Genomic DNA, 27,730 nt, shown 5'->3' with positions numbered 1-27,730 from the left:
GCAGAGACAATCAGGGGAAAATCTAATCTAATCTTGCTTCTGTGGGGTCTAAAACAAACGTCTTTTCAACAAATTCCCACACTGCAACAATCAACAATTCATTTTGATTTCACCCCTTTTTCTTTTGGATTAACAACGGGTTGGGGTTGTGTTGTGTGGTCTAATAAAAAAGAAAAAAGTTGGGAGGAGAAAGAATTAGAATTCCCAGAGGTGGCAGGCGGCAGCACTGTGTGCACAGTAACAGCAGCAGCAGCAGCAGCAGCAGCAGCCAACACCACAGCACCATAAAATAAAAACACTTCTGCCATTTTCGATTTCCGAGCTTACCACCACCACCATCTCCCTCTCTCTTTCTCTCTCTTCTGTATAATAGGCGCTTCTCCCATCACTATTACAGAAATAATACACACTGATTCTAGTATATCTTTTGAGATCCATCTATTTCTCTGTGTTCATTGTGGGTTTCTGTTTTTTACTGGGACGACATAGAAAACCGATTCTTGACATGTCCACAGTCTCATTCTCTTCTTTTCTTTTTAACTCTTGCGGATGTTTAAAGACCCCTTAGGTGCCTTGAGAACCAACTGGCTCTCTTCTTCTTCGTTTTTTTTTTTTGGAGAGAGAAGTAAATAGAGAGAGAGCCTCCTCTTTCATATGTTCTCTCTCTTCTAGTAGTGCTTTGAGAGCCCTTTTTTTTAAAAAAATAAAAAAAAAAGTTTTAGGCTGTTCTCGTCTTCCACTTGTGTAATTCTTGGAGACCCTTTTGTTGAAATTCGGTTTCTTTTCGGTATTTAAGGGCGAAGCACAGAGAATCTGCGAGAACATTAGGCACCAGCTGCAGCAAGCTTCTTCAAGTATTGAGGGCAGGCTAAAAGTTGAGTGTATCTGGTAACTTACTGTATGGCAAGGCAAAAAAGCTGGGAAATTCCACAGTAATCCAGTGCCAAAAAAGGGATGAATTTTGTTGCTTTCTGTGAAAATCAGGAGTTTTGCGTGGTTGATTTCACCTTCCATTAGGTGAAAGTTTGGAGCTTTTTAGCGTGAATAATTATAATAATTCAAAGGAGGGGTTTACTGCTTCTCTTCCAAGTGGTACTCAAGGGTGGTTTCTTGTGTGGGAAAAGAGAGAAAGAAGGAAAAAAAACAGACCTATAATTTTGTCAGTTTGCATATGATTTATGCATACAAGGCTGCTTAGCTTTCGTTGAGCTATTTTGGCTGTTACCTTTTTTTATAAGGTAAGTGGTAGAAGTGTGTTTCTCAGCCATCTAAAGGCCCAAGAATCTTCTCCCTCAATCAAGATCGTTCATCTTATCCTTCTGAGATCACTAGGAAGATTATTATTATTATTAAAATAAAACAATATCCGAAGTAAGAACAATTTAACTCGGGCTTCAGAGAATCTCTGTCAGCTCTCTGGTGGGAGTCATAAAAGAGCAGTTCAGTGTATTCAAGAATACACAGTATTGGCGGGGTGTTTGTTTGATTTTCTTTGAAGGGGCTTCAGTATTTCTTGTAGTTCAGGGAGAATGGCTATGGTGGTACAGCAGCACAGGGAGAGTAGCAGTGGGAGCATTAGCAAGCATCTTGATGCCGGAAAGTATGTCCGGTACACGGCGGAGCAGGTGGAGGCCTTGGAGAGGGTGTATGCTGAGTGCCCCAAACCCAGCTCTTTGCGCCGGCAGCAGTTGATCCGGGAATGCCCTATTCTTTCAAACATTGAGCCTAAACAGATCAAAGTATGGTTCCAAAACCGCAGGTATGGGTAAAAATTGTATCTGCTTGGACTATTTTGTTCTTTCTTTTCTGAAAATGATGACTTTTGGACCTTTTCTTTTTTCGGTTTTTATTTATGGGCTTTTGATTCTTGTGCATTTTGTCAAATATTTCTGCATTTGGTGGTTTGAGGAAATGAATTCATTCTAATGCAACTGATAGATTGATCTAGAGTTGGCTAATTTTAAGAATCTTGGAATCCTTAGTGAGCTTGAATTTCAGGTCTTGTAGCTGAATGGAGTATTGGAACTTATTTGTTGTTGGTTATAGGGTGTAAATTAAATTCTTTCTATAAAAATGTAGGTGTCGAGAGAAGCAGCGGAAAGAATCTACCAGACTGCAGAGTGTGAACAGAAAATTGACTGCTATGAACAAGCTACTGATGGAGGAAAATGATCGTCTCCAGAAGCAGGTGTCGCAGCTGGTATGCGAGAATGGGTACATGCGACAACAGCTACACACTGTATGTAATTTTGCTTCTCTGCCTTTTCACTTTTATTATTCTGATTGTTCTACTATCATCTTCTGCGTGATTTTCCTTTGAATAAAAGTGGCGGGACTTGTTCTTTAGAAAGATGCTGATGCGATCTATTAATGTTATGGACTGTCATTTCAGCAAAAGATTAGGTTTATTTGGAAACCAAAGATTCAGTGGAAGCCAGAGAACATTTTGCTTTCTTGATTCTTAAATTGTGTCTACTCTTGCTTTTTTTCCTTTATCCTTTGGTTGCTTTAAAGTTTAACTTCCATTGCTGTTACATAATTGCTATATTTTTGCTGTCCGGGCGGGACACTGTACTTAATTTTTATGGCATTTGATTGTTGTAGTTCTTGATGTGTCTTTCTCATCTCCTGTAGCTTTCAAAATGTTAATTCTTTCCTTGGAATTTTCTGCAGGCAGCTGCTCCTACCAATGATGCAAGTTGTGAGTCAGCGGTCACTACCCCTCAACATTCTCTCAGAGATGCTAATAACCCTGCTGGGTACTTGATCAACTCAGTTTTTCTTGTTTTCTTGCATATTTAGAAGCGCCAAGAGAGCAGCCATTCAACTAATGTTTTCCATTTCATGTGTTTTGCCTTTGGTAGACTCCTCTCAATTGCGGAGGAGACCTTGGCAGAGTTCCTTTCCAAGGCTACAGGAACTGCTGTCGATTGGGTCCAGATGCCTGGGATGAAGGTATGGCATTTATAATGGAATTCGCTTGCAATCAATGATGCGGCCCTTTCAACTCTAAAACTGAAGCAAACTTTAATTTGTTGTCAGCCTGGTCCGGGTTCGGTTGGGATCTTTGCCATTTCACAAAGTTGTAGTGGAGTGGCAGCTCGAGCCTGCGGTCTTGTAAGTTTAGAACCTTCAAAGGTAAAGCAGTCATTTCCAATTTTTCCTCGACTTTGGCTGCTATATTTATTGTGTGCCAAACATTATATCTGATCTGAGGTTTTCAACTTTTACAGATTGCAGAGATCCTTAAAGATCGTTCATCTTGGTTCCGTGACTGTCGGAGCCTTGAGGTTTTCACTATGTTTCCTGCCGGAAATGGAGGAACAATCGAACTGTTGTATACACAGGTCAAGGGGGTTGTCATATTCATTTGTTTGTTCCATGTTAATGTTGCAATGTTGCAGAATTCAATAATCTGTATTTGCTTTCAGACATATGCCCCAACTACTTTGGCTCCTGCTCGTGATTTTTGGACTTTGAGATACACGACGACCTTGGAAAATGGCAGTCTTGTGGTATGCGTAACTTTGAATCAGCAGTTCTTTTTGTGTTCGAGTAATGATTTTTCTTTGACAAGTGTAGCATTGAATGTACTAAATTCATATTTTCAAGCCAGTTTTTACGCACTCAATGCTACTTGCTATTGAAATAATAAGCTACTTCAGGATACTTCTTTGAGATTTGTTCTCCATTTGATGTGTGAATGAGATATTTAAATATTTCTCAATTTTCCATTGATATAGGTATGCGAGAGGTCGCTTTCTGGTACCGGAGCTGGCCCGAAAGCAGCTGCTGCTTTGCAGTTTGTGAGAGCTGAAATGCTTCCATCAGGATATTTGATCCGGCCATATGAGGGTGGCGGGTCCATCATTCACATTGTAGATCACCTTAATCTGGAGGTGATACCCGTGTTCACTGAGCTGCTTTAAATTTCTTAGACCAGCTTTAAACATGATTAATGTTTCACTCCATCATCCAGGCATGGAGCGTGCCGGAGGTGCTACGGCCACTTTATGAATCTTCAAAAGTCGTGGCACAGAAAACGACTATTGCTGTGAGTGTAATATTTGTATTGTTATTGTTATATGCTTCATATGCGAGTGACTACTGATTTTGGCACTGGAATTTGGTTGCTCGATGAGCTGACATGAAGTCCTGTCCTATGATAGTTTATATTTGATTCATATTAAGATTTAGCCATTGAGCAGTTGATCTTTGATTGAAGAATGGTTTATTTTATATATTATCTTATTTTACCTGGCCCCATGGCATGAAGGTCCATTTGTTCCTTGCAAGGTTATTATATGGTTAAATTAATCTTACATCAAAACTTGACAGGCACTAAAATATATCCGGCAGATAGCCCAGGAGACGAGTGGTGAGGTAGTATATGGTCTTGGCAGGCAGCCAGCTGTTCTTCGGACTTTTAGCCAGAGGTTAAGCAGGTGATCTGCTTATATATTTTTCACTTTTATCCACTGTGTATGAGATGCAATTTATTCCATCTTACACATGACAAATCATATTAAAATGTTGGGATTGTTGATAATCTAGTCTTCCTACTAAGCAGGGGCTTTAATGATGCTATTAACGGGTTCAATGATGATGGATGGTCAATATTGAACTGCGATGGAGCTGAAGATGTAGTAGTCGCCATCAATTCAGCTAAGAGCGTGACTGCTAGTTCAGATACTCTATCGGTGCTCGGAGGTGTTCTCTGTGCAAAAGCATCTATGCTGATTCAGGTGCTCTTGTTGCTCTAAGTATCTAATAAAACAGCATTACTTTTAGCAATTTTTCGCCAAGAATTTATTTGTCATATTGTTGCTTACTTCAAACTGATCCACATTTTGTTTCATTTTAACTCTCTCCATCACAACTTGCTGATTGAATGCTTCACCAGTAGCCACTAGCCATATATCTTTTAATTATCAATACATTGCTTAAGTATGACTGTGGGCTTTGATTTACTAACCTATGCCCCTAAATGTTGCTATTTCTGGCCAGAACGTTCCGCCAGCAGTGCTGGTTCGCTTTCTAAGGGAGCACCGATCGGAGTGGGCAGACTTCAATGTTGATGCCTATGCTGCCGCAGCTTTGAAAAACACGTACGCATATCCCGGAATGAGGCCTACTAGATTTACAGGAAGCCAAATTATCATGCCACTGGGTCACACGATTGAACATGAAGAGGTATGTGCTTTCTATGGTAGACTTGTTTAGAGCTTATGGAATACCGAGCTTTTGCATATGACTGTTGACATACATAACCTCCTTATTTTGAACTTATTTGCATTCTTCAGATGCTTGAAGTTATTCGGTTGGAAGGACACTCACTCAGTCATGAAGATGCTTTTATGTCGAGGGACATTCATCTTCTACAGGTAACATGATGGATTGTGAATAGACTATTCAATCTTCTTTTATGTGAAAATTTCAACTAATCCCTGTTCTGCAGATGTGCAGTGGAATTGATGAAAATGCAGTCGGGGCCTGTTCCGAGCTCATTTTTGCACCAATCGATGAGATGTTTCCAGATGATGCGCAGTTGCTGCCTTCTGGTTTTCGTTTAATTCCACTCGACTCAAAGCCAGTTGAGTTACTACATCTCCATTCATTTTTTATTTCATTTTCAATTGAATGACTCAGGTTTATTGCTCTGATTTATCTCTTGTTGAGGATGTAAGAAATCATATGGAGTGAAAAGGAAAAATGAAAATGCAGATATATGCAATGAAAATTTAACCATCTTTCCCTTTTTTTTTTTGGTGGCTGATAATCTCTGCGCTGGATAGCTGATTATGTTAAATTGCAGGGTGATTTCCAGGACTCCTTGACTTCACATAAAACACTAGATTTGACGTCAAGCCTGGAAGTTGGTCCTGCGACGAGCAATAACGGAAAAAATGCGGCAGCATCTTGCAGTGCACGATCGATACTGACTATTGCCTTCCAGTTCCCATTTGAGAATAATTTACAGGAAAATGTAGCTACGATGGCCCGCCAATATGTTCGCAGTGTGATTTCCTCTGTGCAGAGGGTCGCGATGGCCATATCTCCATCGGGATTGAGCCCTACGGTTGGTTCAAAACTTTCTCCAGCTTCTCCTGAAGCTCTGACCCTCGCCCATTGGATCTGCCAAAGCTATAGGTAATATGACTTATGCAGTCTTGACAACTCTGAAATTGACACCTCTGCCGCAATAAAACCTTGACCGACTCCGTCAACAAGCATCCTGTCTTTTTCAAGGGCTGTTGCTTTGTAGTTCCTGTAATCCCATTCCACCACGCGTACACACAAGCATGTTTGTGTTTTAAGACTGATTTTCTATTGATTGCAGCTACCATACTGGAGCCGAGTTGCTTAGGTCTGATGCTTCGAGTAGTGAAGCAGTGTTGAAAACACTTTGGCATCACCAAGATGCCGTTTTATGCTGCTCATTGAAGGTATACGCAGCTCCCAGTCGCTCATTTCCTCTTTCTCTTGTGTTGTTCAACTACTTCTGGCTGGATGCTACTTGTAACTAAAATATCTGTGCCAATAATTGAAATCTTGCACTATCAGTGAGTGTTGGTTTTCGTTCAATGTCTCTCGTTCTTATTCTTTTGGTTCACCAGGATGTCCCTGTTTTCACATTTGCGAACCAGGCTGGGCTGGACATGCTGGAGACTACGCTAGTTGCTTTGCAAGACATCACTTTAGAGAAGATATTCGACGACGCTGGACACAAGGCTTTGTTCTCGGAATTCGCCAAGATCATGCAACAGGTTTGTTTAAATTGGCTGCAAGACCCCATCTTCGTCCAAATTCTCAGTTCTGGAGTTTGATTCATGCAACTGAATCGGCTTCCACTGTTCACCTCAACATAATACAATCCACCCGACATCCTTTTACATGTTTTTGCAGGGATTCACTCACTTGCCTGGCGGCATCTGCATGTCGACAATGGGAAGGCACGTCTCATACGAACAAGCCATCGTGTGGAAAGTTTTCGCAGGAGAAGAAACGACAGTCCACTGCTTAGCTTTCTCCTTTGTGAACTGGTCCTTTGTGTAAATGGATGCTCGTGTGAATTGAGGAGAGTTGTCTTCTTGGAAAAGGTGGTCGTTTATTATCGTCGGTGAAGGGTTTGGAGGAAGAAGCTAGTAGGTTTCCCATGTCTGCATCTTTCGTTGATCCAATCTAATTCTTTTGGTGCTTTTGAGATTTTCGATCCTCCTATGTACATGCTGCTGTCGAAACCTTCACAATCTATGCAAGAAGTTCTTCACTTCAGAATCAGCAATCTATTTCATTTTCTAAAACTACCATTCAGTGAAAGTTGTCTTGTTGCTTCTGCATTGGTTTAACAACGAACTTATTCTATTAGCTTTTATTATGTTTTATTCATTTTTGTTGTGAATTGATCAAAAAAACATTTTAAATTATAAATTATAAATTATAATTTTATATGCTTTTAAAATGTTTTTATGGACTAATATTTTCTTTTGATTATTTATTCTATCCATCTTCAATATTTTTTATATTTTTAAGTATTTGTTTTATTTTATTAAAAAATCAGTATATTTTATTGTTTAGGAGCCACGGAACTATTTTTTATTGAGGAGATTATTGTAATTTTTCCAATAGCGATGAAATGCTTGTAAATTTGTTAAATATTAGGATAGATAATAGTAATTTACCATAAGTTATATGATTGGGGAATATTTTCATAAATGTTAAGGGCATATGGTTACTTGAGAATAAGTTGTCCAAAAGTTGAATTCATCATTATTCAAATTTATTAGAATTATTATCTATCTTTAGACCTTATGTTCTAAATTTGATTTAATTATTAATCTAATTGAATAAATTTTAACTTGATTAAACATTAATGGAGTTCAATTAAAATTTGATAACTTTTAAATATATTATATTATTTTTGACTAATTAAAATGAGTTCAAGTCAATTTGAAAGTTTATGGCATGAAATTTTTTGTTCATGTTTGTTTTGTTAAGTTTAACAAATTAAATTTAAATAATTTTTTATATTGATCGATTTTAATTAAATATTAAATAAATTGATTTATTTAACAGTTCTACTCATATAACAAATGTTCCCAATTAACCGCTCCACTCATACTTTTTATACAAGCCTTCAACCTCATACAAAAAGTAGACAATATTAGCCAGCTTTCCCATTATTAGTGTCTAAACTCAAAAAAATTCCCCACTTAATCTCTTGCTAATTAAAAAAATGTAATTATAATTAGTGCTCTAAGCAAACATTATTATTTATTATTGATTTCAACCCCCCAAAAAAAAAAAGAAAAGAAAATAAGAAATTAATTATTAATGGAAAGTAAAGATTGATTGAGGAGGGAGGGATGTGGTGGGGTGGGCACTCCGACCTTTCCAATTTCAAAAAGACAACCACGTGACCAGATCGACATTTTCTGAACTGTACGAGGACAAACCTGGAAATTTTAAAAAGATAAATAATACAATTCCCCCTTCCTACTGCACCCGCCCCTCTCATCTTGCATGCACCATCCCTCATCTATGTATGCTCATATGACTGCTTCACTTCACTTCACATCACATCACATCACATCGCACAAATTTGAAATCAATCATGGGATGCCACTATGGGCATAGAACTTGCATCATATATCATGAGTTGTTTGAGATTGTAATAATTGTATCAAAATTCATGCTACAAAAGCAATCCATGTATGGATGATTTGGTTAATGCGAATTATCTTGTTTGAATTATGCTTCAGTCTTGATATCTATACTGCATAAAATACATAACAACTTTACATCTGTATTTTGGCTGTTGTGCTATAATATTTGATCATTGTATGAATTAGTTTATGTAAATTTTATTTTTTAAATACTTATACGCTTATTTTTCATATTAATAATACACAACTGACTTTAAAAAACTCATATTTTTTGTAAATATTTTTCCACAATCGGATGTATTAAACTCTAACAACATCAAATTACTTATATACCAATAAATTGTAATATTTATATGTAACTATGTATCTAATTTACAATTAGAAAAAATATGTTTTCTCATGTTTTTTTTTTCTTATTTATATCACTATTATATGTTTTTTATAATTTTATTTTTCTTCTTTTTTTGCAGTCATATTACTTCTAAATTATGAATTGTTCACAACTCATCGATAATTAAAATAAATCTACAAAGTAATAAAATTATAGACATTGTTAGAATGTTTCCTTATGATATTCAAACAAAGAATTTTGAATTATGCAATTGTTCTCATCACATTACCATTCAAAATTTCAAACATAAATGATGTAAGGTTGCACAAATAGAAACTACTCCTTTTAAACATACATACATACACATACATCATGTTTATTGTTATAACCTTATGATTCATGCATGCAATACATACATACATACATGCATGCATACATACATACATACATGCAAACATGAGTAGCGCTATACCTCCCCCCCCATCAGATACAACAAATTAAAACAACAATAATAGTAATAAAATTGAAAGAAAAATAAAACTCCCTGGCCGCGCTCAATCTTTGCGGCTGCCCGGTCCTCTTTCGATCTTCAAAAATTAGGGTTTTTCCTTCTCCACAGCTCCTCTTTCGCTCCAAATTCTTCCAAAGCCCTCGTTTGAATTCCCAGCCATATCATCTATCCTCCTATCTTGATTCGAATTTAGGGTTTACGGATCTGTTCAGCTCCCTTCACTGCTGGTCTTTGCCGTTAGATACACGCGCTCTGTATCTGTATACGCTCGCAGGGACGATATGTTCTGGAAGCTCACAGCTCTGTCTGCCTCGTCTCCTGTAAGTCAACAGATACAATGTTTTATATTGTGATATCTTATTTTGTCGGGGTTGTAAATTTTTAAGTGTTAAAGTGTGATTTTGTGAAGTGGTATTGCGATGGAATTTCCTTATTAGAAGCTTAAGTTGAGGTTCATTCACTTTTCAACATTGAAAATGGCGATGATGTTTTTTATCTTTTGCTCCACATTTCCAATCAATGAATGTGCTGAGTATTGCATGTGGATTCAGGGAACTGAGGCACGTTAGATTTTTGCTGGTGCTGAGCTATTATTTTCCCGCGTTTTTGGCAATTGATTAAACTCTCCAATGATTGCTTGTAATTTAATTAGTACGAAGTTCAACTTCCAGATGTTCGTTTCTCCATCTGCCTGTTAGTTAAGGAAACGCAAAGAGAAGAAAAGGATAAAATATTCTAGATCTATTATCTTTTGCATTGTTCTTCTATTCGCGAAATCATGGAATTGTAGTACCAGTCAGGCACGCCTTTTTCTGACCTTGTTGATGTCTGCCTCTCCATCTTGATAATCTGTTTAAGCTCTTGGTCTCTCTTCCTTTATGATTGAATGGTTTGTTGCCTTGATGTTTCAGGTTTTAAATTGAGAGAGAGAGAAAGAGAGTAAGATTTGTTCTTGGCTTTAGTGGGTGGGACATGCCTATAAAATGAATGAACCATTTAACTCAAATTGGTTGTGATATGTTTGAAGTTAAGTCTGGCTTTTCAGATCACTTGTTAGAGTTGTCAAACCTGGCCTGGTCGCGGTGGCTATGTATCACTAGGCCCAAATACTGGATTCATGATAATCACTACTTCTGGGTGGAAATAAAGTTTGCCATGTAAAGTATAAAAGACTTGTAAAATTCAATTAATAAAAATGAACTGTTGGAAAACATTTTTAAGTATATATTACTATAAGATTTTATAAAATTAATAAAGAAGAAAATTAGTAAATGTTCATTAGTAAACTTGGTAATTGCTGTAAAGCATGTGAGATCACAGTATCTCCTTGTTGATATTTTTGTAAAATGAGAAAATGACATCAAATGACCATGTTGACCAAATGAACGGAAATTGAATTCATAACCTAGAACAGAGCAGGCCTGAATTTGTTAGCAGGCTAGCATGATAGATACTATTTACGTAGGAATGACATTCACGTTCTTGACAGAACCTTTTTGGGTCATTATGTGCCCAAGCATCCTTGTTACATGAGTTTGTAGCTTAATGTTTAAGTTGTAGAACAAGCGGTTCTCGTTTCTTAGTGTTCGAGTCTGAATATGTGAGCCTCTCTAGTAACTTCGCATTAGATAAGCTAATCAAGATTAATTGTTACTTAAATTCATCTAATTAAACTTATAAGCCTGTCGGTCATGGCTTAATTACAAAAGTAACAAGAAGATGGCTCTATAGATTAAGTGTGTCAGGATCTCAAGTTCTCAACTGATTAGCTTGAAAGATAAAAAGTCAAGCTTAAAACTCTAGGGTAAGACCAGCCGAACATATAGAATTGACTTGTGTGCTAGTACACTACTACCTCAATTATGCTCCTCTGACTTCTTTCTGCTACCTGCTATCTGCTTCCGTCCTTCTCTGCACTAAGTAATGTTCTGATAAATGTGTATTCTGGCTTTAGGTTGAGGCTGTGCTGGACAAAGAAACTTTTACATTGGAAGAGCTTTTGGATGAAGAAGAGATAATTCAAGAATGCAAAGCATTAAACAGTCGCCTGATTAATTTGTATGGCCTTCCTTTGACCTGATTTATGCTATAAAAAAATTATATTCAGGTTCCCCTTTCTTTGGAGCTCATTAATTATACATGCCGCTTCTAATGTTTAAAGTTCCTTGGTTTCAGTTTGAGAGACAGAGCTCAGGTTGAGCAGCTGCTGCATTATATTATAGACGACCCCCCTGAGGATGCAGATAGCAAAAGGACCTTCAAGTATGTCCCTGTTTCTTTAAATCCAATAAGTTCCTTCCCAAATTTAGTGTTTGCATGGTTTTACTAGAAACTCATTATATTTTAGGAATTCATTTGAGGAAGAAATAAAATCAGACAAAAGAAGAAAGTCAGTTAAGTCTGGTGCTTTTGAAAGATTTCTTTGGTGGTCAAACTTTTGTTCCATTGTGCAGGTTTCCTTTTGTTGCCTGTGAAATTTTTACATGTGAGATTGATGTCATCTTGAAGACTTTGGTGGAGGAGGAGGAGGTGAGATCATCCTTTATACAATTGAAGAAACATATATTGATGAGACTTCAGCTGATGGTTCAATCATATTCTCCATCTTGCAGCTTATGGATTTACTCTTCTCTTTTCTGGAGCCAAACCGTCATCATGGTGCATTATTGGCTGGGTATTTTAGTAAGGTTGGGTTGATTACTCCATATGCTGATGCATTATTTCCTGCTCTTTTCAATTCTGGACTTTCAGCACAACCAACTCTTTTGATGAAATTTCTGGTATGGTGCAGGTTGTGATATGCCTAATGTTGCGGAAGACTATTCCACTCATGAATTATGTTAAGGTGATTTTACTAAGACTTTTGATGCTATTTTCGGTCCACTTGTAGAGTGTTCTGATTCAGGTTGTTTTGGAAGAGGGTGTTTTGAGGAATGGATTGGGGATTGTGATGGATGTTTGGATAGGTTTCAATTGTTTTTGGAAAACGTTTGTAATTGGTCAGCAGTGTCTCTTCAAGCCTTTGAAAATTGAAAGATGTAATATATATTTTTAATCGATGCAATGATTTAAATATGTTATAAATATATACATATATGTGTATTTATTCACAGAAGGTATGCGTATAGTAACGATTAGATTTTTCTAATAATATTTTAAAGAGGTTTGAAAGTATGAAATACATTTGAGAAAGTGAGGTATGTTTGGATCACTTTTTGGGAAAGAACAGAGTAAACCAAAAAGTGAACCTACTGTAGCTTAAAGCTTTTCACTTTGCGTGCTAATTGGACATGTATCGAACCATTGCAAATTTGACATCTCATCATTTGCTTTTCTTTTCCAACTCTTCCTTTTTCTGGTTTGGGGCATCAGTAGCAGGACAATGAATATTCTGAATTCTTTATTATCTGCTGTGTTATGTTATTGCTCAAGTCTTGTCTACTGTCTTTTTATCCTTCTCACTCTGAAGGATCCATGTGCTGCTGCAATGGAAATTGCAAAAGTTAAGCCTTATGGTCTATATGTCATTCTAATCTTGAATAACCATAATCGCAGATGCTTGTCTCTGCATCTTTAGTATTCCTTTTATTTTCAGTTGCTGAGTGAATAGGCGTTATATTTCATCTTAGCTGTAAATGCAATTTACATTTGCTTGTCTATATGTAGATCTGTTCTAGATTAACCTTCTAGAGAGTTTGCTCAAGGCTAGATGGAAAAAAGATTTCTATGCAAGTTGTGGCATCTTTGTCCTACCTCTGTTTTCTTGATTCGAACAAAGCAATAAAAGTTTTCAAAGTTTCTAATTCCATGGTAAAGTGCTCAAGCAAATTACTATGGTTTTTTCATGGGATAAACACATCTGAATTGGATAATGTTTGGAATCTCCTGCTGTGCTGAAGGGCTCAGTCTTTGTAAAAATTTTGGAGCTGAGAAAGCTTGAAGTTTGAGGGGCTTATATATTGCTATATTACTGGCATGTAAAACATACATTCTAGGTATAGCTGTAAGACAGCTACTTATGATGTTTTCTCAAGCTTGTCTTCCTTTACTCATTTTGAGAAGGAAATTCTTCTTTGACATGATATTCTATTTTCTAACTCATAATGGTTCTTTGCAGGCCCACCAAGATGTTTTTAAGCAGCTGGTTGATTTGATTGGTATCACATCCATCATGGAGGTCAAGTCTTATATTTATATTGCTATCTTTGGCTGGAGCTGTTTGCTTCTTTAAATCCTCATGTATCAACTTGGTTTAGCTTACTACTAGCTTGTGGGTAATCCTCTCGTCTCATAAGCTCTTTATTATCAGGTGTTGGTGCGGCTTGTAGGTTCAGATGACCATCTCTACCCCAATTCTTTGGATGTGATGCAATGGTTGGCTGATAGCAATTTGTTAGAAATGATTGTGGATAAGCTGAATACCATGGTAAGTTCTAATAAAAGTACGTGTTTTGTCAACTAGGAATCATACCAATTTGTCGAGTTGTCTAGATTTAATGGCTAGTCCGAAGGCCTGTGTATATATCACAATACTAATTGCATGATACTACTATCTGCATTTTTGATTTAGGTTTTTCCTAGTGATCTCCTCTACATGTTTATAAATGTCCCATCTCTGCAACTCAACTCCCTGTAAAGTTTAAATGCCAATGCATGTGTCTTCCTTATTGATTCATTCGATTGTCAATTTCGGTTGTCAACATGACATGTTGCTGATAAGTGATTGTGTTTCGATTGGGTAAACAAGGTCAGCAATTGATTCTTTCACTAATATAAAGATAGAAAAACTTCATATGTATCGTTCTTTGTGCATTTTTGCAGTTTCTTGGAAAGATGAAAATTATTGCAGCGACATTTGTTCTGTTAATGATGGGAAATTTGTGTCCCGCCTCCCTCTTCGTCTTTCTTTTTTCCCCTGATAATTCTGTCAGTCAGTGTTAAGTTGTTTCTTGGGGCCTGGGTTTTGACCGTGTCATTCCTTCTTCTGATAACCTAGAGGGGTTTTCTAAAATTGAAAGTATGGGGTTAGAAGGCCTAGGCTTTCATCTATTTGGTCTTTTGTCCTGTATTTTCCTATTAACGATTGGTGCTCAAGACATGCTTGAATTCTGAGTTAACAAAACTTCTCCCATCTCACAATCATTTTCTACTTCACCCAGAATCCTCCTGAAGTACATGCTAATGCGTCAGAAACTTTATGTGCTATAACCAGGAATGCACCATCACCTCTGGCCACTAAACTCTCCAGTCCGAGGTTTGTAAATGGGGTCCCATATTAGTGTAAGTGAAATGAATTTGTCAACTTACTCGATTTTTTAACATGCAGTTTTGTGGTGAGAGTACTTGGTCATGCACTCGAAGACTCCCATTCAAAATCTGCCCTTGTACACTCACTCTCTGTTTGTATTTCTTTATTGGATCCAAAAAGATCAATTCCGTCATCAGTAATGTACTCTTTCAGAAGTCAACATGCATATGAACCACCGCTACATGTTAATCCGGATACTGTTGGTGCTATGCTTCCGAAACTAGGTACATAGCTGCAGATTTGTTGAAATTATTCCTTATGTTTATTCTCGCATGTGTTAGTTGGAAGATACTTAAATCTTTGGCGGATTCATTTTTCCACTGCATCCTGTTCAGAGAATGGTGAATTTTTAAGATTTCTCACTTTTTAAAAGCTTGATTACTGCTTTCTTGGATTTTTACACATTGTCAATGTTTACCACATTTTTCTTTAGAATTTTCAAGATGCAAGTGTTTATTGGATGAAAGCTTTTTGATCCCAGCATGTGGTACTTTTACTGATGCAATATATGGTCTGGACCCATAAATTGGATTCATAACTTTTGCACGTCTGGAATTTTGATAAAATATAAATGCATGCACTTGAAAGTTGAAACTAATATAATTTGTGCGTTGATTCTAATGGATATAATAAAATACATATAATTGAATGACTTGTCCGGCTGTTCTTCCAGTCAATTGATGTTTTCAGCCACTAAAGCTTGCAAGTTAAAAAATGTCTAAAAATGGGAATCAATAAGGTGGCTTTGATTGGTTAATTTCTTTTATTCTTCAATTTGGTCTAATATTTCCATTCTGATTCTGTCTAAATTTGATTCAGATTCACCCATTTGCTGCCTATTTTCCTGTTGTGTGTGATGTGGAAGTGATATTGGATCACAGCTTCTGTGTTTGTCAGTAAATATTTGGCAGCTGAATCATCCTACCTATTGATATTTGTTATGTGGGCCTAAATTATATAATAATGTTTCTGCTCATACCTATAAATTCCTCTCGCATTTTGTTATTGTAACTATAGACTCTCTCTCATTTCCAATATCCATGTTCAAAATGAGATAAGGAAATGGGAACTGGACTGAGATGAATTGCACGGTGGGGCTGTATCAGGTCATACAACAGGAGTAAAAAGGATTTCAAATATTCATACTTTGTAGTTTCTGTCTCTCTCTTCCTCTCTCTTTAATGACGGGGAAGCAAATACAAAGATAGTTGATAGTCAAATCCATCTTTTGTTAAGATGATCAATGAAGGTGCATATTTAGAATGAAGGACTGGTTTTGAACTTTCCGACCAGCAAGATATTTGCTGAAGCCACCATTTACATGTGATTATTGTTTCTGATTTTCCAAGAACTGCATTGATAAGCATCTATGTGTTTCTGTTCAGGAGAGTTACTTATGCTTTTGAATGTTTCATCCGACGAGAAGATTTTACCCACAACATATGGTGAATTGAGGCCTCCTCTCGGAAAACATCGGTTAAAGGTTAGTTAACATGCTGTGGGTCTACTTCGTTCTTGTACTACTCTCAAAATGCTTGGCTGTCTTTTTTTTTTATTTCTTTAAGTGCAAGAGTTAGTTGAATGTAGGAGCTCATGTATCAATGTTGCTGGAAAGGAAATAAAATTTATTGCTGCCTTACAAGAATTAAAGAACTTTATCCCAATTTCTCTTCTGAATTTTTGTATCGTAATCAACTTCTGAAATTGATGCATTTACCACTTCCTTTGAAATTGGGGAAAAGAAGCACGAAGCTTGTTGCAACATAAATAATTGTTCTTTACCTTCTGCTTCATCCTCAATTGGTCATGTCACACTTTGTGTCATGTGGACCTGATTATAGATTGTGGAATTCCTTTCGGTGCTGCTAAAAACTGGCAACGAGGTGGCGGAGAAGGAACTGGTTGGCTCTGGGACAATTCATAGAGTCCTTGATCTCCTTTTTGAGTAAGAATTTTATGTCACTGCTTCTTATCTTATGCCTTTCAGATAACTACTGTCAATAGCAAAATAAAGTTTTATCCTTTCTTTTGATGGAACTTGGTCTTAGAAGGTACACTGCTAATGCTTTTTTTGGTGATGTTATTTTTCTGGTGCAGGTATCCGTATAATAATGCATTACATCATCATGTGGAGAGCATTATATATTCATGCTTGGAGAGCAAAAATAGTGCCATTGTTGATCATCTTCTCCTAGATTGTAATTTGATTGGCAAAATCCTTCTAGCTGATAAATGTCCTGCACTTTCTGGTGAACTTAATCTGGTAAATGAATGTTTAAATTTATCTTTGATTGTCTGAAGACCTCTGTCTTTGTGGCGTATTGTATTCCTCTCCACCTTGTGGGGGAGAGATGAAGTTGAGACTTGCATGTGAGAACTGGAAAGTTAAGAACTTTCAGCTCCATGTCATCCTGCCTCTCTTTTATTTTCTTTAACATTCTTCCATGAGTGTGACTTCAAGTTGTACGTGATAGTGACTTCTCAATTGAATGCAGCCAACTTTGCCTGCTTCTGGTAGACATGCTCCTCGGGCAGGATACTTGGGACACTTGACACGCATATCAAATAAATTAGTTCAGTTGGGAAACAATGATAACCTCATTCAAAGACATCTTCAGGTGACTACTTTAGAACTTATCTTAGACCAAAGACATTTTCAAGTTTAGAACTGTCTTATATCACTGATGTTCACTGTTATAACTATGATTTTAAACTGAATGTTTGAAATGTGATGTTGCTCATCAAAGCTGAAATTGTGAGTGTATTAAAGTATGCTTGTGTTGCTCAATTTGTCTGTAGTTTTGTAAGCCATGGCTTATTGTATCTTTCGTGTTCTCAGGAAAATAGTGAGTGGAAGGAGTGGCAGACCACTGTCTTACAGGAGCGTAATATGATTGAGAACGTTCATCGATGGGCTTGCGGGTATGACTTTTTCTCTTTTTTTGCAATTGCTACTACAGAACATGAATTGCAGGTTGTTATCCATTTACCATAAAATGTTATAGCCAGTGGTCAAACTTAGATGCGTAGATGTGGACAGAATTTTCAATGCTTTATTGAGGAGTCAAAATTGGGCTAAGTTCAGAAGCTTCAGTATGATTGGAGAATCATCATTCATCTACTTTTGATATATTTTTGGCAGACTAGCTTGTGTGTAGTTGTTTCTATTGTGTGACTTATCTTTTTTAGTGCACTGCCTTTTGTCCCTTTGCATTCAAAAGCCTTTCCGGGCTCTACTGGAATGTAGTGTTCTGATTATGATACTTCTTCCTGCCCCCTCATTTGCAGCCGGCCAACTGCATTGCAAGACAGAGCCAAAGATAGTGATGAGGAAGATGTTCATGATAGGGATTATGATGTTGCAGCATTGGCAAATAATTTAAGCCAAGCATTTAGATATAGCATATATGATAATGATGATGCTGAGGTAAATGTCAACAGGTGGTAAAAGAAAAACCTGAATTGCAACTTTTTATGACTTTCTCAAAAAGTGAACACATGATTACTTGGAAATGTACTTACATGTGCATATTCGGTTGCAGGGTCATGGCTCTCTTGGTCGTGATGATGAGGTAATTTGCGCATCCAATTTGTTAGTTCTCTACTTGAACCACTGGAACTAGGGGCTCCTCTTTAGTTCTTAGTTCTGAGGAATATGTAGAGCAAGTTTTGCAATTATCTCTCCTCTTTAGTAATTTGGAGCTGTTGATACATGAAATTGTAGGATGTCTACTTTGATGATGAATCTGCAGAGGTCGTAATTTCATCCTTAAGGTTGGGTGACGACCAAGGGAGGTAAGTCTTGTTAGTTGTTATCCTTACCTCAATAATTTTAGGTGCAACAATGGAGCAGCCAGTTTTCTGGGAGTCTATTGGTGTTGTAGCTTAGAACTTTTGGAGTTTTTGCTGGGATAATTGTAAACAATTAGATTAAAAAGAAATAATGTGAGGATGGCAAAGGAGGAAAGAAACAAGCCCTATGTTTGGACTCAAGATGGCCCAAAAATGATGTTCGAGAGTGAGGGTTTTGGCTGATTTTACACCAGCCCAAAACCCCCAGTAGCAAAAATGCTCAAAATCAGGGAAGACCCTATCCACCCCTTATTTTTATATTATTTGTACACAAAATTATAGAGCACCCACTATTAAGACATGATTAAACATCAAATAAATCTCCTTTGTCTTCTTAAAAGAATAAAACTAAATATACTAAGTCATTTTAATATTTTTCAACCATTATCGAGGCATAATTTTTCATATGTTGTAACTTCTGTCTCTTAATTTCATCAATTCCTATATCGTCTCCAAAAACAATACTAACATCATCTTTCCAGTACACTCTTCAAAACTCTCCAAAACTCATACTCATTTACCTGAAGTCATTCAGAACCTACCCAAAAAGTATCATAAACACTTCCCGAACGTTTCTAACACTGGCTTCCAGAGTGCTACCTGGAGGTGTATATCATTGTATGACATTGTTCATTGTTTTTTGCAGCAGTTTGTTTACAAATTCCAACTGGTTTGCATTCCAAGATGACATGGTTGGTGGTAATGCACCTATGGACACCTCTGCGCCTGATCCTCTGGATGATCTTAAGTTGAATGGGAAATCAAATGGTGGTAACAGCAGTAGTGATGATGAGGTAGTGGTTGAAGAGGATGAGGAATTGACTGCAAATAGAACCTCTACCAATGGCTCATCAAGTTCTGAAGCAAATCCTTTCAATGGATTCAATACAAATGACTCTATTAATGGAGTTGACTCAAATGTCCAGAATGAGAAGACTGCCACCTCTAATGACTCAGGTTTCTTTCATTTTGAGACAACAGATAATGATGATCCATTTGGAGACAGGCCAATACCTGAGTGGGTAGCATGGGGAGAGGCAACAGAATTTCAAGTGGGTGGATCTAGCATAAACCCATTTGATGACCAAAGTGAGAGCACTGACAATCGTGTGCATTTGGTGGAGGCAAGCAGTGTTCCCATTACTATATCTTCAAGTGCAGACTCCATACCAAATGGAACATCCAGTTCCCCTGGTTCCATTGACGGTTCGGCTAAAGCTGATTCAAGTCATAAAAGTGTTGTTGTGCCCTCGTTGTTTGAGGAGGATGTTGAGTTTGTGGGTGTTGAGTTGGAGGGCACTGAGAAGGCTATGGAGCAGGCTTTGAAGGAAGGGATTGTTGGGGAAGCTGGGCCGCTGAAAAGGAATACCATAACTAAGAAACCAGAAAAAGAGGATTCAGATGATGGTGGTGCTGGTATGAAGGAATTCAATGATGCTAACTATTGGAGAGTTGATCAGGAGGTTGCAGTGTTGGAATAAGTATGGGGATCACTCATTTTCAACGTCAATCTGTGCGAAATCTGAGTATCCCATTCTGCTGGCAGGGTTTTATGCTGCGATCATATGTACAGTATATATTTTTGTTTAAATTTTTATCACGTCTCATTAGGCTACATAGCTGTTGTCAATGGTTATTTATTTCACACTTGCCCACTCTTATTTTAAAGATTCTGCGGGTTCTCCCCTTCTCTTTCATAATATTCTTGTTTTCTTCTTTCTTACTCGCCAAAGAAGGAACGATTCATCATTGTAACATGAAATATGGTCTTAGATGTTTTTATGACCTCTTTTAAGTATTGTACGTATGCCATACTCATTAGAGATTATCTGATGCTCGATTTTTTGTTTCCCATTTTCTTAGAGATGTATTGAAATTCATTCAACTGTATTGTCACAAAGTATCTTGTAATTGCAAGAGCACTTCCTGCTAATTCACCTCAAAATCCAAATATGTTCCATGGTTTCTTATCCAGGTGAGGCTGAAGTACTGGATTGAGATCTCTTCTTGAGGCGTAGGTATGGGCTTTTGGTTTGCCTACAGATTTCAGTTGAGAACAGTTTTGCTATGCAACAATAATGCATTTGAAGAATATTCAATCACATTTGTGTATTTATTTATTTAATTTTTCACTATTGGTATATGCATCAGAATGGTTAGTACTGTATTTGGATATGAATGTACGCGCATTGAAGTTGGATGATGTGATTTGTAGGAGCTAAATATTTCGATACATCTAGTGTTGATGTTGTTGGGTAAGCACTTGGATGAAAGATCCTTTTACCCTCTTACAAGAAAGATTGTCCGGCCAGGTTTCATGCAGTGTGTGTGCATCTTTTTACAATAATAATGTTATCTGAAATTGGATAGTGATTTTTAAGTGCTTTGATGATAAAGTAAGAAAATAATCCACTTTAACATTAAGCATCGTATTCAAGAGTGTTGTATACTGTTGTGGCATTTTTGTTAGTGTTTTGTAATAATTCGATCATCGGGACATTGTACGTGAAATAGTACTTCACCATTAATAAGTTGAAATGAGCTATGACTTGAATGTGAATGTGGCTCAACTGATAAATTGTTAATTTTAAAGATGTTCTTTTTTAACATTTGAAGGGTTTTTAACAAATAGCACATGTACGTGGTATTTGTTGAAGAATGCGGCGGCTGATAAATTTGGCAACTGCTTAAAAATTTCTAGCGCACTAGAGACAAAGTAATATGCTGAAGCCTTATTGAGAAATACAGAGAGGGGTGAAGACAGAAAACAACAAAAATGTAGGGGTAAAATGCAATTGAACTGGATACCGTGAAATATAATTTTTTACCACTTAACATACGAATTTTAATTCGGGAATATTTGGTACATTTTGTATACTCAAATTAAAAATGTACAATTTTATTTTGTTTACAACTAGAATAATTTTTGTGTTTATTTAAATTTATACATAAAAATATTATGCTCGAGGAAGTTATGTGTAATGATGGCTAGTTTATATAACAAGGGAGCATGTATTTGGTAAAGAAAAAAATGGATTTAATTCCTGTCTTTTTATAGGTTTTGATGTAATTACACATAATCCTTAATAATTTGGGAACTTATATTTAATATTTTTAATATTTATTTTTTTCTAATAAATAGATCTTTTTGTTAGTCAGAATTCATTAAATTTGCTAGTATTAGTAAAAATATTGAATGAAAATTTATATTTAGCCCTGATTAATTTATTACTAACTTTTTATAGGTAAAATAATTTTTTTTTTTATGATCAAATCGTCTTTATTACGTAATGAGAAAAATGACTGTTTTTTCCTTTCAAAACGCAATATCGTCAATTTTAATGATCCACAAACATAAAGGATAAAAAAATAATTTAAGAACCAAAATTATAATATCAAATTATTTAAGGACCAAAATCATATAAGTAATTACGTATGAGGACCAGAATCGTAATTATCCAGAATAGGGAGGAGTTTGTGGATATTGGTAGGGCCGGACGGCACCCGATTCCCATTCCGGTACCGCGTGGAATTGGAATTTCTTTCCGCGGCAGATAAAGTCATAACAATACGAAATATATATAGGGAAAAGGGGAAAGGAATTCTATCTTTCTAGGGTTTGCGCAGTTGCTTGTGAAGATAACAAGAGACTGAATATGATTGAGGTGGTGCTGAATGATCGGCTAGGGAAGAAGGTTAGGGTGAAGTGCAACGATGACGACACCATTGGAGACCTGAAGAAGCTTGTGGCGGCTCAGACTGGTACCCGCGCCGACAAGATCAGGATCCAGAAGTGGTACACCATCTACAAGGATCACATCACTCTCAAGGACTACGAGATCCATGATGGCATGGGCCTCGAGCTGTATTACAACTAGTTCGCCTTTATAAGCCGCTACCCTCTTCGCCCAAGTAATTTTGAGCACTTCTTTCCATCTTAGTCTTTAAGTTTGTTGCTTGGCTGTTTGTGCTGTGGTTGATTGGACTGCAATTTTGATAGCAGTTTTGGGTTTTCTCTTGCGTGGCAATTATGGGTTCTTGTTGCGGCTGCTTTTCGTATTTGGATTTAGGGCTTTGAGGTTTAGTGGGATTATTGTTCTATTCAACTAAGTTAACGAAGCGCACAATCACTTCACGCATGAGCGGTTGGGGGTAACTGGGCCGATATGTATAGGTTTTTGGACCTCTCTCTCTCTCTGTTCTTTTTTTTGCTTTTTTTGCTTGTTTGGGGGCGGGGGAGTTGAACTTTAAATTTAACCGAGGGAGCTTTCAGGCGGTCTATTATTCTAAGCTGTGGAATGATTTTGTTGGTTTTGTGTTGTGATGGACGCTAATGATGCATTGAGAGGAAATTGTTGATCTTAGAATAATTTGAAAAACAACCTAGTAATTTATGCAACTGATGCAGCACCCCAACTTGTATTTATCCATATCTAGTTCAATGGGCTAGAACTTATCATTCCTGCTGCTTGACTGGGAACCATGTTTGGAGAGAGTTGCTTAAAGTCGTATAATCTTTTGCTGGAGAAAACATAATGGCAATCTATGTCCCAAATCATTGGCGTCTCTTGTGAAAATTGGAGCAGAATGTAGCTCTTGTTCTTTATTAGTCACCTATAGTGTGTGCACCTTCATGGAGGAATTTATTCATCTCTTGCATTAGTAATTTTGGACACTTTTGCTTACATGGGCTATGTGATGTGTTACTGATATAAGGTATATGATACTTAGTACTGGGGGAAATGAGATTTGATTTGATGAAGGATGGATGGAGATGCAGCAGGTATTTAGTAATGTGCGTGGTCAGCCTTCATTTTCAGTTTCTCTTTTGAATTGAGTCACCTGGTTCTAGATGTTTCTGAAGAACCTAAGGATTGCAACTTTCATATGATATTGGTGATGATGCAGAACGACCTTTAAGTTAGAATTTAAAGATTGTTTGGCTAGGATGGGGAAGATTTAAAAGAAGAGGACTGACAGATTTGGGATAAGATGTAGCTTTGAAATCTCAAGCTGTAAAAAACCTTAGAAGACTACTTCTTGGAAGAAGTTAATGGCTCTCCATTAAAGAACTCCAAAACTTGCAATATGTAAGAATTTACTTGTTAATTGTTAAGATAGAATCAACATGGTTTGTGATTGACAGCTTATTTGATCGGCGTACTTGTAACGTTTTTCTTTGTTGTATATGACCAAATTCTGTTAGACTCTAGAGTTTACTCCCTGAATGGTTTTCTGTTCTCAGTGCTTTATTTATTTTCTCTGCGTTTAGGTGAAAAGATCATTCACATAATTAGCTTTTCTGGTCTCTGGGACAGGTGTAGTACCACTCAAAGTACTATTCTGCTATCTATAAATGGTAGCGTATTAATAATATGTGATGTACATTAATGCAGTTGAGTGAAAGATTCAATTGGAAAAAAGATAATATGAACTGAGATTTTGTAGATAAAGAAAACAGCTATATAGCATATTCCACCTCCAAATACACAGGCAGGACATAAAAAATATACTATATTAAGTCCACATGACCACCTTTTATGTCTAGCTCGGAAATGTTGATGTTGCACAACCTCCCTCCCTCCCTCCCAGGCTGTGCAGAGTTCCAGGAAACGTAACTTTCTGTTATAAGTCTTGAGTCTCATCATGATTTATACCAATATCACATCAGAATATCTTTCCTGCTCACACATGTATGTGCAAGGGCAGTGAGGTCCTTTGACAATTATACTTTCTAGGGAGTTGGATTATGAAAGCCTTATTATTATGAATGACCGGAAGAGCATATGCAGGTTTCTGTTAATTAACATCTTCGTTTCTTATTACCCTCCCTCTCCTCCAAATTCAAGACCCAAGCCCAAACAATTAGTCCTATAAGAACATCTAGACAAATGAATTGTTGCTAGTTCTTCTTTGTCTTTGTTTTAGTAGTTCTCCTTTAGCCATCACTGGCCTAAGACATACATGTATCTCCGTGATAACAAACCACCTTTTTCAACGTTTATTTGTAATAAGCACGCATTATGGGAAGCTATCAACTTTGAATTAAAGACTTCCCTGCTACATGCAATTATTCTAAGGATGAAGGCAACTGTGTCTGAGATGTGCAACAAAGTTACTAGGTTAAATTATTACTTTGTAGAGTTAGAATCATACGTACTTTCTTGAGCTGCATTGCTTTAATTTCTGATAGCTGCTCTTTCTCTTTTTTTTGGTGCTTCAGGTGAGTTCTGGAATGCGTGGGGATGAGGGATATATATAGCGGAAGCTATCTGCTTGAAGAATGATCTGGGATAATCGTTATGTTTGGTGAATGTTTCCAGACTTGACTCTTATAAACTGGTGTAAACCATGAAGCTGCTGTTATGTATCTTATTGTGTAGGGCCTGCAGGCATGGCACTATAAAACTGTGTATATGAATATATGATGTTTCTAGTTTGATATCTGTTGTTGCTTATTGTTGACTTAATTTAATCTGCATGCTTACTGACTCGCAAAATTTGTCAAGAGTTTATGTTGGGAGTATGTTGAAACTTGAAAGTATGTTGTATCCAACTACTTTGAACTGTTGAAAGTAGGTAGATGAAGGGAAACAAGGCCAGGACAATAGGAATTAAGTGGAATACAAGGGAAAGAATGCATGTGGGGTTGCCAACTGAGAGATTGTGTTAAAGTTCAGAAACAACAGTTCACTATTTCTTAGAGGGAGGGAATTGTAATTGTTGATAACATGTAAAAAGTCATGAGTTGTGTAATTCACAGCAAAATAACACTTTCTAGAAATGTAGTTGCACGTCACATTTAACGTCCATGTTATTTTATGTCGTGCTCAATCACAACTATGAATATGAAAATCTCCTTAGTTCTAAGAAGAGACAATGGAGTTGCTTTAGTAGTGAAGCTTTTTAATGTGTAATTGTAGAGAGTATATATGTCATTAATTTTTGCTTTTATACAGAGAACAAGTTGTAAAAAATAGGAGCGTTTAACAAAATAGATTAGGAAGTAGAAAACAGTTGAAGATTTTATATTTATAATTTTTAGTAAAATTGCTTATTACTTTTGTCTCCGGTGGAACTGTTAAATGGAAAACATCACAAGCTTGTTTTTTTTTTAAATCGTAGTTCCTACGGGAAAAACTCTCCAACCAAAGCTATTTTCATTTTCCTTCTACCTTTCTTTTTTCCTTTTTTTTTTTGTTTTGTGAGACTGGGAGGGATACTGCTTTATTAATCATGAAAACCATTTCCAGGGTGAAAATTTGAAATTGTAATGATCACACGACCACAAACCAATCAGATTCTTACCCCAATGCTAAAACTGAAATCTTAAAATCTAAGGTTGTTTTTTGTTTTATTTACCATTTTTACACTCAAGGGAAAATTCATAAATGTATGTACATTTTTTTTTTTTTTTTATAAATGTATGTACATTGGCTCCTTTTAAAAGGGTTTTTTTTTTTAATCTATTTATTTCGTTTAAATGTAGTAAAAGGGGAGACAGAAGATTAGGGTGGGGTTGGAACTCAAACGGCATAGACAGGGGTATGGGCGTGATTTTCCAATTACCCCCCACTCGCAACAGGGGTATGGATGTAAATCCAAAATCATCCCACCCTCCCAAAAAAGAAAAGAACAAATAAATTGAGATCGTGAGACGATATTTTGGTATATCTCGCGTTGGAAGCGAGAGAGGGAGGAGGTAAAAAAGGGGTAGAGGTTAAATTGGTGGTGGGCCCCCATATATTTACCAAAGAAATGAGGACAAAAGGAAGGAAGGAAGGTGCAGTAGCAGAATCATCAGGTCAACTTTAATTGAATCGAATCCTAACCGTACACGTAACGGATTGAATGCGCCTAAAATGAACAGTCCCTTGTCTTGACAGTGACACAACACAAAAAAGAAAGAGGGGGCTATTGTTGAGGTGGGGCCCACCCGCACGGATGATCCACGTCACCGTATCTCTGTCGTATATTGAGGGGGTAGTATGAGAAGGAGTTGGATTCAAGAATGAAGTCCTCCCTCCGCTCACATTTTTACATTAAAATTCCTTAATAATCTACTCTCTACACTTTTTAATTCCCTACTGCTGCCCTATGCCTACATTTGGATGTTGTTTATGAATTAACGCCTTACATGCTTCACTTATTCCTTTACTCTTTTTTTTACGTATTTAATAAACCATACTGTTATTCATTATACACCACAAAATAAATAAAAAAAAATGCTAGTGAATTCATCTGAGTTTAAAATTTATTAGTTTAATTTTCTTTATGGAAAAAAAAAAAGAGTAAATCCTAACAATACCCTACAAAAATATTGGAGTCTGGACCCTTTGGTAGTGTTGAGAAAAGGCTTGTTAGGTAGTTAGCTGCCAACTATCCTGATGAGTGACAATTCCTCAAAATACCTAAAACTAAGGTAACACAAATTTTAAATGAATTCAAGTTTTAATTTATCTTATACATACCCAGTATCAAACATTATTCAAAATTCGAATTTATTATCCATTTTTCACATAACAATATTGACCATTTGATCGATTATTCCTACCCTCCAAAACTTGTTTTTATTTTTATTAATAAAAACATCTATTGCTATTTTTATTTTTAATATTTTCATCATTCAGCCGATAAATTTATCATAAAGCATGTGGTACGTAGTTAAACCTTCATTCTTTTTAAATACACGAATATTAAATTAAAAACATACTTTTTCTTTATAAAAGAAGTACGTCCTTTTCATGCATAAAATACTGTAATAAATAAAATATGTAAATCATTAAATTAACATTTGATGAAAAAAGAAAAGCAGAGAGAGTGTGAAAGGAATGAGGTAAGAGTGTTTGATAAGTATAAGAAGCAGTCAGCTATTCCGATGCATGATTTGAGGGATGCTTTGCTTTGCCTTTTTCGGATCTTGCACTCTTTTATTCAAACATCACTTCATCACTCTTCCTTTATTAATTTCAGTGCTTTTCCTTTTTTTTTCTTTTTTAATCCCATTTTAACTATTTATTTATCAACCTTTTCTAAATTAAATTTGATGAATAACTCAACTA

At 36.5% G+C, this 27,730-nt stretch overlaps 3 protein-coding genes across 4 annotated transcripts; all 3 read left to right on the top strand.

Moving 5' to 3' along the window:
- The first annotated feature begins 114 nt into the window (after window positions 1–114).
- Window positions 115–7,368, top strand: LOC105170294 (homeobox-leucine zipper protein REVOLUTA). Its single transcript, XM_011090992.3, has 18 exons — window positions 115–1,759; window positions 2,080–2,239; window positions 2,674–2,759; window positions 2,865–2,955; window positions 3,043–3,138; window positions 3,234–3,347; window positions 3,432–3,515; window positions 3,744–3,899; window positions 3,980–4,054; window positions 4,339–4,445; window positions 4,571–4,745; window positions 5,008–5,193; window positions 5,304–5,384; window positions 5,459–5,593; window positions 5,816–6,150; window positions 6,341–6,446; window positions 6,618–6,767; window positions 6,907–7,368. Exons 1-18 carry the CDS (start codon window positions 1,530–1,532, stop codon window positions 7,054–7,056), a joined length of 2,517 nt encoding a protein of 838 aa, XP_011089294.1. The 5' UTR covers window positions 115–1,529; the 3' UTR covers window positions 7,057–7,368.
- Window positions 7,369–9,495: 2,127 nt separating this feature from the next.
- Window positions 9,496–20,522, top strand: LOC105170293 (uncharacterized). Of its 2 annotated transcripts, none has more exons than XM_011090991.3 (19): window positions 9,496–9,828; window positions 11,463–11,566; window positions 11,684–11,770; window positions 11,962–12,037; window positions 12,121–12,195; window positions 12,300–12,353; window positions 13,626–13,685; window positions 13,818–13,934; window positions 14,668–14,762; window positions 14,835–15,040; window positions 16,202–16,299; window positions 16,658–16,761; window positions 16,914–17,079; window positions 17,312–17,434; window positions 17,656–17,738; window positions 18,105–18,243; window positions 18,359–18,388; window positions 18,541–18,611; window positions 19,318–20,522. In XM_011090991.3, exons 1-19 carry the CDS (start codon window positions 9,790–9,792, stop codon window positions 20,147–20,149), a joined length of 2,559 nt encoding a protein of 852 aa, XP_011089293.1. In that variant the 5' UTR covers window positions 9,496–9,789; the 3' UTR covers window positions 20,150–20,522. The 2 variants fall into 2 exon arrangements, with proteins under 2 accessions (XP_011089293.1, XP_011089292.1); XM_011090990.3 differs by having other exon boundaries at window positions 19,315–20,522.
- A 1,673-nt stretch (window positions 20,523–22,195) lies between these two features.
- LOC105170292 (ubiquitin-like protein 5) lies at window positions 22,196–25,126 on the top strand. The gene is made up of 2 exons (XM_011090989.3): window positions 22,196–22,580; window positions 24,892–25,126. The coding sequence occupies exon 1, from the start codon at window positions 22,325–22,327 to the stop codon at window positions 22,544–22,546; it is 222 nt and encodes a 73-aa protein (XP_011089291.1). The 5' UTR covers window positions 22,196–22,324; the 3' UTR covers window positions 22,547–22,580; window positions 24,892–25,126.
- Window positions 25,127–27,730: the final 2,604 nt, after the last annotated feature.

This window comes from Sesamum indicum, linkage group LG9, assembly GCF_026168435.1.
Source record: "Sesamum indicum cultivar Baizhima isolate 11 linkage group LG9, ASM2616843v1, whole genome shotgun sequence".
Classification (NCBI taxonomy): Eukaryota; Viridiplantae; Streptophyta; class Magnoliopsida; order Lamiales; family Pedaliaceae; genus Sesamum; species Sesamum indicum.
The sequence above is the reverse complement of the archived record's forward strand: the minus strand, read 5'-3'. Positions and strand labels throughout refer to the sequence as shown.